The sequence below is a fragment of the Falco cherrug genome, chromosome 14 (assembly GCF_023634085.1).
Source record: "Falco cherrug isolate bFalChe1 chromosome 14, bFalChe1.pri, whole genome shotgun sequence".
Classification (NCBI taxonomy): Eukaryota; Metazoa; Chordata; class Aves; order Falconiformes; family Falconidae; genus Falco; species Falco cherrug.
Genome location: NC_073710.1, coordinates 7273850 through 7290151, shown reverse-complemented (window position 1 = coordinate 7290151; position 16302 = coordinate 7273850). Strand labels below are relative to the sequence as shown.

At 38.5% G+C, this 16302-nt stretch overlaps 1 protein-coding gene across 7 annotated transcripts in view; it reads left to right on the top strand.

The window, feature by feature from the left end:
- Positions 1-16302, top strand: part of ADCY7 (adenylate cyclase 7) — a 67856-nt gene that overhangs the window by 28889 nt on the left and 22665 nt on the right. For 5 of the 7 annotated variants that reach the window (XM_027813195.2, XM_027813194.2, XM_014284482.3 and 2 more), the window contains 8 exons: positions 2498-3066; positions 4336-4536; positions 6619-6783; positions 7591-7740; positions 10014-10162; positions 10476-10587; positions 14879-15006; positions 15249-15407. In XM_027813195.2, coding sequence (XP_027668996.1) covers positions 2896-3066; positions 4336-4536; positions 6619-6783; positions 7591-7740; positions 10014-10162; positions 10476-10587; positions 14879-15006; positions 15249-15407 — 1235 coding nt within the window. In that variant the 5' untranslated portion in view covers positions 2498-2895. Of the gene's footprint in view, positions 1-53; positions 149-2497; positions 3067-4335; positions 4537-6618; positions 6784-7590; positions 7741-10013; positions 10163-10475; positions 10588-14878; positions 15007-15248; positions 15408-16302 lie in introns of all 7 variants that reach the window. The other 2 variants (XM_055726285.1, XM_055726286.1) reach the window with 1 other exon arrangement.

The window sequence follows — 16302 nt, the reverse complement described above, 5'->3', positions numbered from 1 at the left end:
TAGATTCTTGGTAAATCAATATAGTATTGTTTGGGCGTTTCTTTACCTAACAGAGTTTTGAGAAGAAAATGCTGTGACCCAGGATTATTCATAATTACTTGTAATGTATATCTATGAAGATCAGTGGAGGAATACACAAATCAATAAGGTAGCAATCTCTTTTTTTTATTAAAATGGATTAAACCATTGAACAGACATTTCTCTCCAACTCGGTGTCTTGTAAAACTCTCAAATAATATTCAGAGGTAGTTCTAAGCTGACATTTGACATTTTTTTTTATCTTTTGAACGTTAGATAACTGAACCACAGCCTCACAGTACAGTTCTGAAGAATAGAGATTGTCCCTGGTATTGTTTTTTCATTGACATAGAAGCATAAAATTACAGAAAGCAAGCCGTGCAATAATTTTTCTTGGAATTCAATATTAAGTAGCCCAAGACAGGATTAATTGTCTCTCATAATTGCAAATGTTTTACTGCTTAGCAATTAGTAGTTATTTTTAGACAATGGATTCGTTCCTGCTAACTGGAAAAATAAAGCTGCCTCTCAAAATAAATATTATCATAAAAATTACCCTCAAATTCTTATTTCTGCAGGTATATTAAGGAACTTTTTCATTGTTTTTATTCCGAAAATACACCTTTAGAGGGAACTGGGACAGCAAACCTGTTGTCTGTTATGTATAGTGGATCACATCAGGCAGAGTGTGTTCCTGCACTCCCACCCTCATGGTACAGGGATTCTTCAGGCTGTTTAGTGAGTTGTTTGCGCCTCTAGTGAATCACAGTTGTAACCTTCCCACTGTCTGTAGCTTGTCATCTTTGTAACGGAAAGATGAATTAAAATTACAATACTGGCCTCTGTGCACACCTTCTGTCAGTTCCCTCTTCGGAAGAACTGGCCTACACTCGAGTGAAGTAATTCTGCAGTCACCTGCATGACTTGGAAAATGCATGAATGTTTCAGTTTCATCTTGGCCTTGGCATCTTAAAGTATCAGTGATTTCTAAGATGCGTTCACACACCTTTGCAAGAGCATTGTTACGCACATGCAAATGGTATGAGTGCCAGAAGAATTTTTTCAGGTGGAAGATGGGAGGCCTTTTTATGGAGTAAAGCTCAGTAGTAACCAGTGCAGGTGAGATACTAGGTGTACCATTAACTATATATGGGAAAGATGTCTTAAATTTTAATTCAGGTTTTAATATGTGTGTTTATTCTGGGTGTTACTGAATAAAAGTGAGGCAATATGGTCTTTTCTCTTTTTATGATTAACCCGAGTTTGCAGTATACTCTAGGAAGAAGTTGTAGTTATTCATTTTGCTGCAAAAGTTCACTTTTTTTGTTTTGCTCTATCTCAGTATTGGTATATCTGTTTATGCCCACTTGGTCATTAATGATTGGGTGGTATGCTAGTGTTTGCCTCTATTTACAGAGACTAAATCACTCAGTGCGGTTTCTGAAACTTTTTCCTTAACAGCACTTTCGATTGTAGTGTGAATGTAGTCTAAACAGATGTGTGTGGTTAAGCATTTTGCCTTTTGAGAGTAACTGGCTAGGATTTGGCTTTTCTGCAAGTCTTTTGGTGGGTTCTTTCCCCCCAGAGCAATGGCCTTGGGCACCATGGTGATGGCAGTCAAGTGGCAAAGAAGCTGTTGTCCTGTTATCAAGTTTTAATAAGACTTCTTCTGAAATCCTGGTTTTCATGCTTCCCTCTGTCCCATTCCCCTGCTTTTTTTTTGTTGTATGTTTGTTGGCATTGAGTGAATTATATTCATGAATCTATTAAAAAAACATTGGTCATTAGTAATTAACAATACAGTTCATTCCTTAATGTTCATTGTTAACAGAACACATCTATTGCCTTGGAAACACTATTAAATAGAGTTGAACTAAATAGACAGAACTAGATGTCAAGTATCTTTTTTTTTTTTTTTTCCTTAAAAAAAAAGTTTATTGAATTTTGGCTTGGACAGCTGTAGTCTTTTCTCATTTTCTATGCTTTTTAATTAAAAAGTGAAAGAAATAAAAAAGGATTTCTTGAAGATGCATGTTTTGAAAAATATTACAATGTGTATTATGATTAAAGATTTTGTATGTATACGTACACACAGGTGGGTGCATCACTTCAGAAGAGTTGTTAATATTCAGTTACGCAACATGCTTATGGAAACTATGTCATTTGCTCAAAAGGAAACGAATTTAGTACATTGTTCATATGAAAATGTTTCAGTTAAAGAAAGGTGCAGCTGGCGCCTGCAGGGCAGCCGTTGGCAGCACTGCTGAGCCCTGCCTCTGTGGCCGCTGGCAGCACTGCCCATGCATGGAGCTGTGGGGCTGCCACCGGGCCAGCAAGAAACAGCTTTGCTTGCTGGTTAGAGCATGCAGATGGGAAGTTTAAGGAGTGTACCTTTTTTTTTTTCCCCCTCCTTCTTCCTTGGGGAACACTGTGTACACTTAAGTGAATATGTTAGTTTAATAATACTGTCTCTCTGCAGAGTTAATCCCAGGAAATGAGATTCAAGCTTATGGAAAGGAGTTGAGACTTGCAAAATAATAATAATAATAAAAAACCAAAACCCGAGAAAACCAACAAACAAAAAACCTGCCAAAAACTCCTATCTGCACAGATACAAGTTGATCTAAAGGTTCAAGCATAGAGCTGGCGATGAATTGCCCATGGTTTTGGGGAGGCTAACTCTTTTGCTTCTGGTTGCATTGGAAATCCTGAAGTTAATGCTCATGAGAAGTAAAACTGGAGAGCGTGGGTTGCTTGGTGTGCCTAAAGATCGCAGAGGCAGCGGCAAAAAGACAGAACTTCTTGAAGCAGTAGCTTCAGCTGTGTCTTATTGTGTGCACTGGGAACTGAGAAAAACAGCAGCCAGCCTGGGAGAAAATGCCAGCTAAAGGTAAATACTTCTTCAATGAAAATGACGACTGCAGGCTATCAGACCCACTCTATGAGAAGTACCGCTACACAAGCCAGCAGCATCCACTGCTGCTACTGCTGCTCTTCATTGCAGTCATCTTCTGGACTACTCTTATTATAATCTTCTTTGTCATTGATGTGAGTATACTTTTTTCTTTGTGTTCAATGTTTTCAAAGATTATGAGGAATCACTGTAATGGCACGTAAAACATTTCCGGCTAAATAATTTTTTGAGCGACGTGGTATCGAAGTTGCAATGTTGAAAGAAATCAAGTAATTGTGTACATAACGCTCTGTATGTTTTTGAAGGGACAGGAAAGAGAGGAGAGAGTTGTCAGGCACAGGCACAGTTACTGTAAGGATTGTTCTTTCCTCTGTATACCTTATGAACAAATAATAATTATGCAAAATGGTAGCTAAGTTCTTGTTTCCTTCCTTGGCCCCTTTATTACTTACTACCGTAAGTTAAAACATCCTCCTTTTCTCTTATTTTCTTTTTTGTCATCTAAGAAGTGTGAATTAATACAGTAATTCATTGGTTATGAATTCATGAGGTGATTTTTTTATAAAAGGATTTGTAGATATTAATTTATATTCTTTTTTTGTCAATAATAAAACCACAACAGGAATCTCCCAGTATGGTGGGTGATCCATTGAATCAATAGTTAGCAAAGAGCAGGGATCCTATAGGCATAGGAAAGCTGCGTCTTAAATAATTTTTTATTGTGTAGCGTAATATGATACTCTGTAAAGAAATTAGGTATTCTTCAAGCCAGCCCAGTTGACAGCTGGTAAAAAGGGGAGTTGATTTAAAGATAATGTTGTAGAAAGGTAGTAAGGAAGCTGTTATAATCCTTCATTGACTTCTAACACTGCTTTCCAAATACTGTGCTTTATGTGTCTCTTTTAGCAACAAATCTAATCTCACCAATTGCATTTGTATCCCTTTTAGCTTTAATTTCTTAAAAAAAGAAAGAAATAGCAACATTATTTGTATGTTACAAGTCATCTCCTGTAAAACTTAGGAAAAGAGCTGTTCTACTCCTTTTTAGCAAAGCTCAAACTCCTTAAATGCATTTCTTTGGGTACATCTACATTGTATAATGTATAGTTAGAACATGGCTTAAAAGACAAAACCAAAACCCACTAATTTGGGAAATAATTATGGAACTGGGGTAGACTGAGTATCTGTAATAGTATTTATTGTATTATCCGTATATGTGTGAATATCAGAAAGTGTTACTGCTGCCACAGCTAGACTACTTAGCAGCTCAGGTTAGCATATTTTAAAGCTATCTAAGCTGTTTCCAGGACGGTATAGGTGCATTTTCTGTTGGTGGTTTTTTTTTTTTTTTTTCCTAAAGCTGACGTTTAGACCAAGTGTAACACTTTGTTTTGCTTTTGCAGGAAGCACCTTATCATCTTGCCTTCATTATTGCAGTATGTGCTGCTCTTGTCATATTTGCAGTCATGTACTTACTTTTATGTATTGAATCCCTGTTTCGGAGATGGCTAACATTATTTGGAGTTACGATTTGGATTTGCTTCTTAATCATAGGATATGTATCACTTTTTGAAAAAGAAAATGATTATCAGTCGTGGGAACAGGTATGTATGTCTTGTTTGTTAAGATACGTAGAACTGGCAGTCAGTATATATGGATGTGTTTATGTACTTTATTTTTTCTGAATGTTCTAACTACATAATTATTTTCTTGAGGTTTAGGTTCAGTTTCCTAATTTTACTGGTTCATTATAGTAAATCTTGGTTTGTATTCTTTATTGTAGTAAAAATACAGTTCAGCTGACAATTAGATAACTGCATAAATCTATGCAAGAATTGCATCTTGAAATTGTAATTGAATTGTATTTTTATTTAAGATTTTTACTAAATCTTAATTATTATGAATTAATCTTTGAGAGTTTTTCATTAATAATACTTGCTTGGTTAATTTATATGGGTCAAAGTGGTGTTCAAGAAGTGTATAAGGACTCTAGAGCTGGGTGTGCCCTAGGGAGCATGTTTTCAAATCAGTGGGAGAGGTGAAGTGAACAATAAGAATTAATGACACATCCTGGCATAGCTGGGTGTGGGTAAAATTCATTGCTTAGTATCTCTGATCAGAAGATGGGCGACTTCATGATGCCAAAAATATCATAATCTGTAGGAAACTCCTCCTAAGCTCTCATAATGTAAACAGAAGAATTTTTATTGAAATAAAAATTACTTTTTATCTTGTTTTACTGACTCTTCCCCTTCCCCTCTTTATTTCAAAAAAAGATAGATATAAATTATCAGTTAAACAACCAAAACCTGATTTGTATTGTGGCCTGGATCCAGCCCCATGTATTTAGAGTTGCTATTCAGTATTTTTTAACTTAAGGAAAAGGCTATTACCTTAGGGAAAAAAATATTACTGTTCTTAACTGTAAGTACAAACGTGTAGGGAAGCAAGATTTGGTTTTGCTGCTTTCAGTGTTGCAAGCCAATGTCTTGTGTTCTTGTCATGTGATAATAGTAATGTTGGCTTAAAGCCTAAAATATGAGGAAACTCTAGATTTAAAAAGTAGCAGTGAACAAGTTAATTTCAGACTTTTATCTCAAGTTATGAATTTATCACTAATTAAAACTACTGTTTAAATGCAGGTAAATCCTTTGCTTGTCCATGCTTATAAAACTATTACACAGTGTTCAGAACACTGTGTGATAGGGGTTGTGCATATGGCAAAAAAGCATTTTTTTCAATTTTTTTTTTTTAGCCCAGCTAAAATAATAAAGATTAACTGAAAAGATTACTTTTGTTGAATGAAAACTTTTATTTGCTTGTTTGTTTGTTTATTGTTGCCCCAACCAAGCTATTTATTCTGACAAAAAAGTGCAGGCTGAGCCTTGAGACTTCCTCGAAGGAAGCTCATGTCTGGAACGGCACAAGTTGAGTTGCAGTGATGAGATGGCACTGAGCCAGGAGCGCGGCAATGTTTTCCTCTGATCAGGGTTATTAGTTTCCATATATATGAGCTAAACACTATGACAAATCTATAAATATGGATTCAAGTTTTATGTACTTTCCTTCTGATTCCTAGCAGTTTAGTTGGACCATTGTGTATTCCATAAAATTTGTGCAGCTAAATACGTAGTTAGTGGCAATAATGACTATTTTCTTGTGTCAGCACTAGGAAGTATTGATTGTTTTTTTAGTTTTTATCAAATGTGGAGTAAACATACACGTGTGATCAGGTGATGTTAAAATTGGAATAATACCTTGGAAAAGGTGAAAAATCTGATTCTTTTCAATATTGCTATCCTTGCAACACACTGTTCCTGCTACATGATGTATAAAGTGCATCTTCAGCTGTAATAGATAAATTAAGGATGAAGGGCAAGGACAACTGAAAAACTTAAAGGTGTTATGACATGTTAAACTGTCTTATCTATGAATCTATAGCCGCTAATTCCCTCAAAGCTTTTAGGACTACCACTGTCCTTGTGGTTTTAATTGTGCTTTTGAAATGTCAGTATTTAATTGTTCAGCCTGAAAATGAGCAAGAATCCTGCTATTTTCCTCCCTGTTCTGTAGTGAATTTTGGGCAGGCGCCTAATAACATGGATATGTAATACTTTTTTCTTTCTTCCCCCCCCCCCCCCCCCCCCCATGTCTCTCTCTCTTTCTTTCTTTCTTTCTTTCCAAAGGTGCCATTCTTTCTCTTCATAATCTTCACAGTTTATACCATGCTACCCTTTGGGATGCGAGGTGCTGTCATAATTAGCGTTATTTCTGCTCTCTCCCATATTATTGTTCTAAGCATTGTGGTAAGCATGACTTCTCAGGAAAATAAGGAATCCATTCTATTTCAGGTAAGGAACTACTACTTGGTTAAGTAATTAAATACCCTACTCATATTACTATTTGTTATTGGTATAACTATCCTGTTCAGATAAGTTCCAAACTTCCACATGGATGTTTAAATTCATGGATTTGGTGCTTGGGCCTGATGTGTTTTGCATGCTTTTCATAAAATCACAATTAATTTAATCTGTAATGCATTTTGGTTTTGTGACCAAAGTGGAAGAAGCAGACTTATTATTTAAATTTTTTAACTAAGTTACTCAAAATATGACAAACTTCATCGCAGTCATTCTTCCCGGTCAGTGCTGTTTCAGATGGGTCTATCTTACCTCATCTGGCACTGCCTTCAGGGCGGATCAAAAGGACTGTTGCTGCTCCGGGGAGCCAGCAGGGCCAGAGAGTGCTACTGGGTGCTTTCAGGGTTCCCAACACTTATTAATAGGGTGTGTTCAAAGTTGCATCCCAGCTCTTTTGATGCGGGTGTGTGTCAGACTTTACAAATTCATGCATCAGCATGCTGTGTGGACTGGTTCTCCCTAAGTCAAACAGTAACGCTTGCAAATAAATGTTAAATGATATAGCAGAGTTTTCCGTTTCATTATACTACTGTATGTTCCTACAGGAATGCCTGTGAAAGTTAGCTTCCACTTCCCAGGTATATCCTGGCTAATTCCAACAGTATAATTTGGTATGTGGCCGGGTAACAGAAAAATTGAACATGGCCTGGGACTGATTGTTTTTAAGGGACTAGTATGTGTATTAGTGAAGTACCAGTGACTGTTCTGCAGTAGGTAAATATTTTTCTTCTTGTGCAGCTGCTTGCCAATGCTGTCATTTTTCTTTGTGGTAACTTGATGGGTGCATTTCACAAACGCCAAATGCAGGTTGCTTCGTGGGATTTGTATAGATACACATTAAAGTGCATTCAGGTCCGAATGAAATTGAAGATTGAAAAGAGGCAACAAGTGAGTGAACTAATTCATGTTATGAATTACTTGTTTTAATTTCTAAAGTCTGTGTAATTTTTAAGGTTGGTGACTAATGCATGTTGAAAGGCTTAGTCCAATCTTTGTGATACCCACCTAGTGTCAAAAATAAAAGTTGTGCCATTTGTAACAAAAGAAGGAAGTTAAAGGGAGGAAGGTGTTCTCTGTGGCTTGTCTATATGAAAATCACACTATTTGTAACAGGGACGTAATTGCCAGTTATTTTAGTTATTTTTTTCTTAGTATAAAATGTTACTGGGACTGGTCCAAGGCAACTTAAAAGAACATGCCCTTAATGCCCTGAAAAATACTTGTAAGGTAATTTCAGCAGTTAGTTTCATGCTTCCCTTTTTCACTTTTTTTGTTTGTTTTGAATTCTAAAGTATTATTGTTCTTGTATTTTCTTGTCTCACAAGCTATTTTTCTTTTGCTAGAAGGAGAAAATTGCAGCCTAAGGGGGGAGAAAATCACATAATACATTGCTGTTTTTTTAGTATGCTATTATTTATTTCCATAAACTCTGGTGGTATTTAAAGAATAAGCAAGGAACATGAAATTCTTACTGAGGAAGGACTGTAAAGTATCAAAGCTGAAACTAGGTCGTCTTTCCTCTTTTATCCTGGTATAAGTAGGGTTAAGAACAGCAGCTCTAGAAAGCTGTCTACAGAGTTCTCTGCCTACCAGTTATTAGATGAAAGGAAGTGGCTGGAAAGTGACTGACTTGATCAAATGGAAAAGAAGAAAATGCCGCACTGCTAGCGCGATCTGTCCTCTGATGCTGATCTTGTGAGATGAGATGACAAATCTGCGTGAAAGTCCTGGCAGAATTTCCCTGTGCAGCAGCCAGGGAAGGATCTGATCAGCTTACACAGGCAGTATGTGCTCATTCTTTGGGTGATGTGGTAACTTGCAAGTTTGGATTTTTTAATGGTTGCTTGTTTGAAGTGTAGATGTGCTTAAGACTATGGACAGCTTTCTTTTCATCTGTGTTGTAATTTATTACACAATTTTGACTCTCCTTTTTGCCACCCACTTTTTCTCTGTGAAAACCATGCGAGAAATGCAGTTCAGGGTTCCTTGTCACTTCCTTGAGAACTGCGTAACGTCAGCCTCAGATGGCCCTGTTACATTCACTGGATCGGTTTAAATTGTTCCCCAAGGTTAACTCTCCTAGTTCTAAAACACTAGAGGAGGGGAAGGAGGTATTTCTGCTTCTGGGGGCAGTCTCAAACTAACTGCTCTCTGTACTTAGTGTAGGCTAGTACTTGATGGTCAAGAACTCCCTCTTCCTACTGTGCTCCCAAGGCATTTCCTTTTGGTAGCAGGCATTGCTTAAGCAACCATGGCAGCTTACTGCCATCTTCATGGGGCTGCATCAGCTATTCAGGAAAAGGGGACAAAGATTTGGTCTAAAGGGGCAGCATTTTACTCGGTTACACAATGTGTTGACTTTACTGGTGATGTCATCAGAAAAAGTTCCTGCTTGTAGCTGCTCCATGCAGCATTTCCTCTTCTGTGGTGACTATCTCTGGGGTGGTAGAGCCCTTCCTGGGTTAAAAGTACCGTATCTTTGTCTTCCTCTTCTGCCCAGCAACTTAGCAGGGTCGTCTCTGAATGACGGGCTTTTAAGTCAAAGCCAGTGTAAAACAGGACACTGAATAGTCAAACAATGTAAGTGGTTTTTGAAGAGTCTGTATTCTCAGTTCAAGAGACTTTATTTCAGTGGCATCAGTTCCTGGTTCATTTAAGCTGTAGCAGCACATTGTTGATGCTGTTGTGTCTGTTGCTGCTTTTCCAGTATTTAAGAATTCACAAGGGTTTTGAATACTGCGTAGATTGTTCGTTACAGAATATAAGCTTTTACCAGATGCTTTATCAGGCAATGCTAACATAACACTGAGATTGGTGGACAAAATAAGTTGTCGTTTATCCAGAAATTGTAGTACTGAGTACTGAATTTCTGTGTTTTTCATGGTTACAAAGAGATGTCACATCTAGGTCACAAGGAAAAACAAACAAAAAAATATACGATGGCCTTACTTAACTGTAAAATTGGTGATTTTGAGAACAGAAATGTAAAAGTCTTTTCTGGAAAATCTGACATGCATTACTCAAAAAACTATTTGAATAAAGATGTTTGGTTTGTTGTTGTTTGGTTTTTTTAATTCCTTTTTGCAGTCACTAAAACTTACAATTTCAAATGTACTGTATTAAGAATTTTACATCGTTAGTTTTCCCCCCTCTCCTTTTAGGAAAATTTGCTTTTATCCATACTGCCAGCTCATATCTCAATGGAAATGAAGCTAGCAATCATAGAACGACTAAAGGAAACTAATGATAATAGGCAAATGCATGACAACAACTTCCACAGTCTATATGTAAAAAGGCACCAAAATGTTAGGTAAGTGGAAACTGTAGAAGTAATTGTATTAATGTAAGTTCCTGATGCTTAACAGTGTACATGGTCCAGTGAAATTAAAATCTGGAGACAGACTTTCAGGCTGAAGCGAGCTTCTTTCCTATTGTGGGGAGATAATGTGTCTTGAACTGATGTACTGCCTTCTATATCAGTTGAGACACTCCTTTTTTTCTGGAGTTGTTTTCCAAAGAGAGAGATGCTTTCTGTTAAATGTATTTTAATGTTTAAGCTGACTGTGGAATAGACATATCTTCATATTTTAATTATGTTGTTTCTTCCTTTTGTTTTCGTCCAGCATTCTTTATGCAGACATTGTAGGATTTACTCGCCTCGCCAGTGACTGCTCTCCTAAGGAACTAGTAGTGATGCTGAATGAACTTTTTGGAAAGTTTGATCAGATTGCAAAGGTAGGTGTTGCAGTTTGTCGTGCACTAGGGATAAAGGCCACCATTAGAAAAAGAAGTCTTTCCTGCAAGACTGAAGACAGTTCGTGTTAGTGTCTGAAGTCAGGAAGCAGAGGCTGCTCTGGCTTTAAAGCTAACTAGCAAAATCACATTTAAATAGAATTTAAAACAAGAATAAGAAATTTAGCAAGTTGTTACTGTAATTCTAATTCTTGAGTCTGGAGGTTTATCTGTATTGCTCAGGAAATTGTCTGACAGCAATAAATGGTTGTAATAGCGCTGTAAGAGGTACTGTATACAAGGTCTACTGAGGAGCTTTGCTGTGTTCAGTTAGAAGGATCATTTGTTGGCTCTACAAATGGAGAACTCTCAGGCACACATTTAAAGTCATAAATTCAGTCATATTGCATCAGACCCCAATGAGTTATTTAGATCAGGAATAATAATTAGTAATGATACTTACAGAAAAGTGTAAGAATGGGAAGTAGATTAAAATGGTCCCTATTAAGACATGCCCTTACTACTGACCCTTTAGGCTGGCCGTAGTTCTTACTGGTGCCACTTCTAAGTGCTGCTCGAAGTTAATTTCTTTGCAGCTGTAACACAAAGTTTTTGTGTTCTCAGATTACAGGGACTGCATCACATAGGTGTTCACGTGATTAACTCTGTGTGGTGATTTCTGTTATTTTCTACAGCTGAGCCTAGTTCTGCGTATATGTTCTGTCATATCCATTGATTTTTCTGTATTAGGAGGCAAAACGCTGCATTATATTGCATCTTATGCGATATCAAAAAAAGCAAATACCAACCCGAATTCTGGTTCTAGAAATTTAACATTGGTGAAGCATAAGTCAAGACTGACTACCTATGAAAACTTCCCATGGTTTAGAGATCGTAGAATCATAGAATGGTTTGGCTTGGAAGGGTTGTTAAAGATCATCTAGTTCCACCCCCCCCTAAATGTTGGTTTGATTTCATAATTGACTATATTTGGATATACTGAATACAAATTAGAAAATTAACGGACTTGGAAAATCCTGGTTTTATGAAATTCTAAAAATTCTTCAGAAAAGTGGGAAAACCAAAATTATTAATATAGCACAGGAGTGAACTTTAATTAAGTCTTTGTGGATATCACTGAATAAATTCTTAAATATATCACTGATTAAAACCTGGCTTAATCCTAGTTAACGTTTTTGACTAAATGACATTGCTAATTCTTATATTTATAAATGACATTGCTAATTCTTGTATTTATATGAAGTCAGTTGCTGTTAAAACTTCAAGTACTGGCAAATATGAGTATCTTGCTAACTATTGCATTGCTGTTATGCAGCTCTTAGGAACGCACAAGGTCATGTCATCTTAGTTGCTATGAGCTTTTTATGCCAAAGTAGAAGCTGAGGTTAGACATTTGGTCTTTTTTTTTTTTTTCAACTGTTCGTCAGATACAAAGGTAGAAAATATTCCAGATTTTGAGTGGTATGTTTTAATTTCTCACTCCTGTCCGCAAATCGCACTGTTTAAAAAATATCTGGATTTAGTGAGTCAAGGTCTTTTGCAACTCTGTGGTTAAGCTGTAAGAAGAGATTCCTGCTTTTTGTGCTATTTTTGTTCTGCCAGGGAGTATTCTCAGTCATCTTTTCCATAATGTAAAAATGTTGTAGCCTTCAATTTACCTAACAAAAGTTGATGGCTAATGTGGACGCTGAGCTGGATACTGAAGTCTAATAGCTCTAATCTAGGGCTAGGTTCCCCTGCTGATCTATTCAAGCTTGGCATTTGCTGCAACACTCAGAACCTACTGGATGGCTGTTGTGGTTTAACTCCAGCTGGCAACTAACTACAACACAGCCACTTGCTCACTCTACACCCCCTCCCCCCCCCAACCACCCCGCTGAGATGGGAAGGAGAATTGGAAAAAGGTAAAACTCATGGGTTGAGATAAGAGCAATTTAACGCTTGATACAGGGACAGAGTGTACCCTCAGCAAGTTTGCTGATGGTACAAAACTGGGAGGAGTGGCTGACACACCAGAAGGCTGCGCTACCATTCAGCAAGACCTGGGCAGGCTGGAGAGTTTGGTAGAGGAACCAAATGAAGTTCAATAAAGGCAAGTGTAGGGTCCTGCACCTGGGGAGGAACAACCCCATGCACTAGTACAGGTTGGGGCTGACCTGCTGGAAGGCAGCTCTGTGGAGAAGGACCTGGGAGTTCTGGTGAGCAGCAAGTTGCCCATGGGCCAGCAGTGTGCCCTGGTGGCCAAGAAGGCCAGTGGTACCCTGGGTTGTGTAAGGACAAGTGTGGCCAGCAGGTCGAGGGAGGTGATCCTCACCCTCTACTCTGCCCTGGTGAGGCCACATCTGGAGTGTCGTGTCCAGTGTTGGGCTCCCCAGTTCAAGAGACGGAGCTACTGGAGAGGGGCCAGCGGAGGCTGTGAAGGTGATCAGGGGCCTGGAGCATCTCCCGTATGAGGAAAGGCTGAGAGAGCTGGGGCTGTTTAGCCTGGGGAGGAGAAGATGAGAGGAGATCTTAGCAATGTCTACAAATACCTTAAGGGCGAGTGTCAAGAGGACGGGGCCAGGCTCCTTTCAGTAGAGCCCAGCGACAAGACAAAGTGCAACAGGCACAATCTGCGACTCAGGAATTTCCTTCAGAATATGAGGAAAATCTTCTCTACTTTGAGGGTGACGGAGCTCTGGAACAGGCTGCCCAGGGGGGTTGTGGAGTCCCCTTTTCTGGAGATGTTCGAAACCTGCCTGGACATGATTCTGTGCAACCTGCTGTAGGTTACCCTGCTTTAGCAGGGGGTTGGACTAGATCTCCAGAAGTCCCTTCCAACCCTGATCGTTCTGTGATTCTGTGAAATAAAATAATAATAGTAGTAGTAATAATAACAACAATTGTAATGAAAAGGAAAGAGAAAGAGTCAGGAATTAAACGTAAGGGTGAAAAAAACGGAACAAGTGATGCACAATGCAGTTGCTCATCACCTGCTGACCGATGCCCAGCCAGTCCCCGAGCAGTGATCACTGGCCCCAGCCAACTCCCCCCAGTTTCTATACTGAGCACGATGTTCTATGGTATGGAATATCCCTTTGGTTAGCTTGGGTCAGCTGTCCTGGCTCTGCTCCCTCCCAGCTTCTTGTGCCCCTGCTCCCTGGCAGAGCACGGGGAACTGAAAAGTCCTTGACTTGGGGTAAGCATGACTTAGCAACAACTAAACCATCAGTGTGTTATCAACGTTATTCTCATACTAAATCCAAAACACAGCACTGTGCCAGCTACTAGGAAGAAAATTACCTCTATCCTAGCCAAAACCAGGACAGTGGCTTAAGATGGTGGAGAATGCTGGATGTTCTCTTAAGGCTTTGGCTGGTGAGGGAGAACAGCTTAGTGTTTGGTAAATTGTCACTGATTTGGGCTGATGCTGGAGTTGACTGAAGAATTTGTGGGCCGTTCCCACAGCAGAGAGGGCTGGGCAGCCCAAGGTGTCAGCTAGCTCAAATTAAACAATCTCTACTCATCAGTCAATCACTATACAGCCTCACAGAATTAGCCTTGGCTTGCTTGCAGCCTTTTTAGTTAAAATTCTTTGATAATGTTTTAATGAAAGACATTATGAGGAGCTCTTTGCTCTTTCCCTTTCCTTTCTGCAGCCAGTCATGGACAGCAGTCCCCCGTGTTGCACAGTTAGGAAAGAGTTTTCTGCTGTCAGATAGTATTGCGAGTTTTTTTTTTAGCAATAGAAAACTGTAGCATGTGCTGGCTTCCTCTTCAGTTATATTTGAAACAAAAAAGCTCGTTTTGCTTCTGCATTTAATTCCTAACTTCTCCCTAAATTCTGTGCAGGTTTTACAATACTGCACAATGTTACTTATGAGGTCGCCATGCAAAAATTGAGGAAAATGTGAACAAACTGCAGATAATTCAGGTTAATTCAGATGTTAATAAAGATGAAGATTAAAAGATAGATAAGCAGATTTCATCCTTTAGATGGTAAATTCTGTGACAATTTTATTTTTATCTTTATTTCCTAATGGTACACGGTGCCAAGAATCAAGTCAGAAAGTAGCAAGATGATTTTATTTTAGAAATGCTTGAAGTGGTCCTTTTGGTTACCCTCCAGTGAGCAACATCCAGGGATTTGGATGTGGGAAAAGAGAAGTAAGCTTTGCTTCAACAAGGATTGAATGAAGCTTGACTTTCTCAAAACAATACAGACAAGTCCTAGTTTTGGTGGTGTTAGCCTACTTGCAGTAAAATGTTAAATATGTTTACTGTAATTTCACAGGAGAATGAATGCATGAGAATAAAAATCCTGGGAGACTGTTACTACTGTGTCTCAGGTCTACCTGTGTCCTTACCAGTTCATGCCAGGAACTGTGTTAAAATGGGACTCGACATGTGCGAAGCAATAAAGTAAGTATAGCACAGAAAACTTTTTAGCGTATAAAGGCTATGAAGTTATTGAATAAAGTCATTCTTTGTTTTCTTGTCAGCATTCAAAGTGTATTTATTAGTTGGATATTTACACGTTAGGTCATAAGCTTGTCTTTTTCCTTTGCATTAAGTGTGCAATGAGACTAAACCTTAACAGATCTCCAGGAGGAGGAGAGAAAATCAAGTGTGACTTACACTTTAATACCCTCTTCCCTCCATAGGCAGGTGAGAGAAGCCACAGGAGTGGATATCAACATGCGGGTTGGTATTCATTCTGGGAACGTGCTGTGTGGCGTGATCGGCCTGCGTAAGTGGCAGTATGACGTCTGGTCACACGACGTGTCCTTGGCGAACCGCATGGAGTCTGCGGGTGTACCTGGGTGAGGATCGTCCCTGTCAGTGCTGATTAACTCTGTCATCATGGTTTTCATAATCCTGGTTTATGACTCTGGAATTTGTAACTGCTGTGACACAAATCCTCATACTGGGATGATGAAAACAGTACAAATGTGTACTTACCAGAGCTGTAAAATGTTAGTATTTTCTGAGTTTGTTTTCAATGGACTATAAAATTCTATTCTGAAGCAAGCAACTGCTTCTTTACCTTCCCTTCATTGGAGAAACATGTACCTTCAGCAGTGCATTATGTTGACTTAGTTAATTTGTGGTGTGCACTATATTTGTAAGTTTAGCTAAAGAATAGATTATGCTACTTATATCGACAAGGCAAAGCTGCGTATTTACCTAATGTTTCTGTTAATCTATTGATCAGTCCCACTTGATTTGTATTAGCTCTATATTCACCACCCTTACTCCCCCAAAAACACAACTCAGTAATTAAAATACAGCTTGATGAGGAGCATCCAAGCAAGGAGAGTTTGGAGCTGCTGGTTGTTGCGTATTCTCTCTGTGTACCATTTGTCATGGGCAGAATGGGAAGGATAAACGAGTGGTCCTGAGTGCAAGCAGTAATGGGACTTGCCATGTGCTGCTCATCAATGCAAAGCATTGGGTTCGGGGTTGATATTCATGCTGCCTTTTTTAAGATTCTTATTGAAAAGGACAACTATAAATGTTTTTAGAAAACACTAGCATTTTGTATTTTCTCCAGCTAAGAAACTTTTTTGTAGTCTGCATCAAAAAGGACCATATTAATAGTTTCCCTTTTTCCATTCCTAAATGAGACCATGATTTTGTAGGTTCTTGGTAGTCTGTAAATTAGTAGTTATTAATTGAATGGCATTCATGTGGGTGTATGTTTAAGCATTGAAGTAA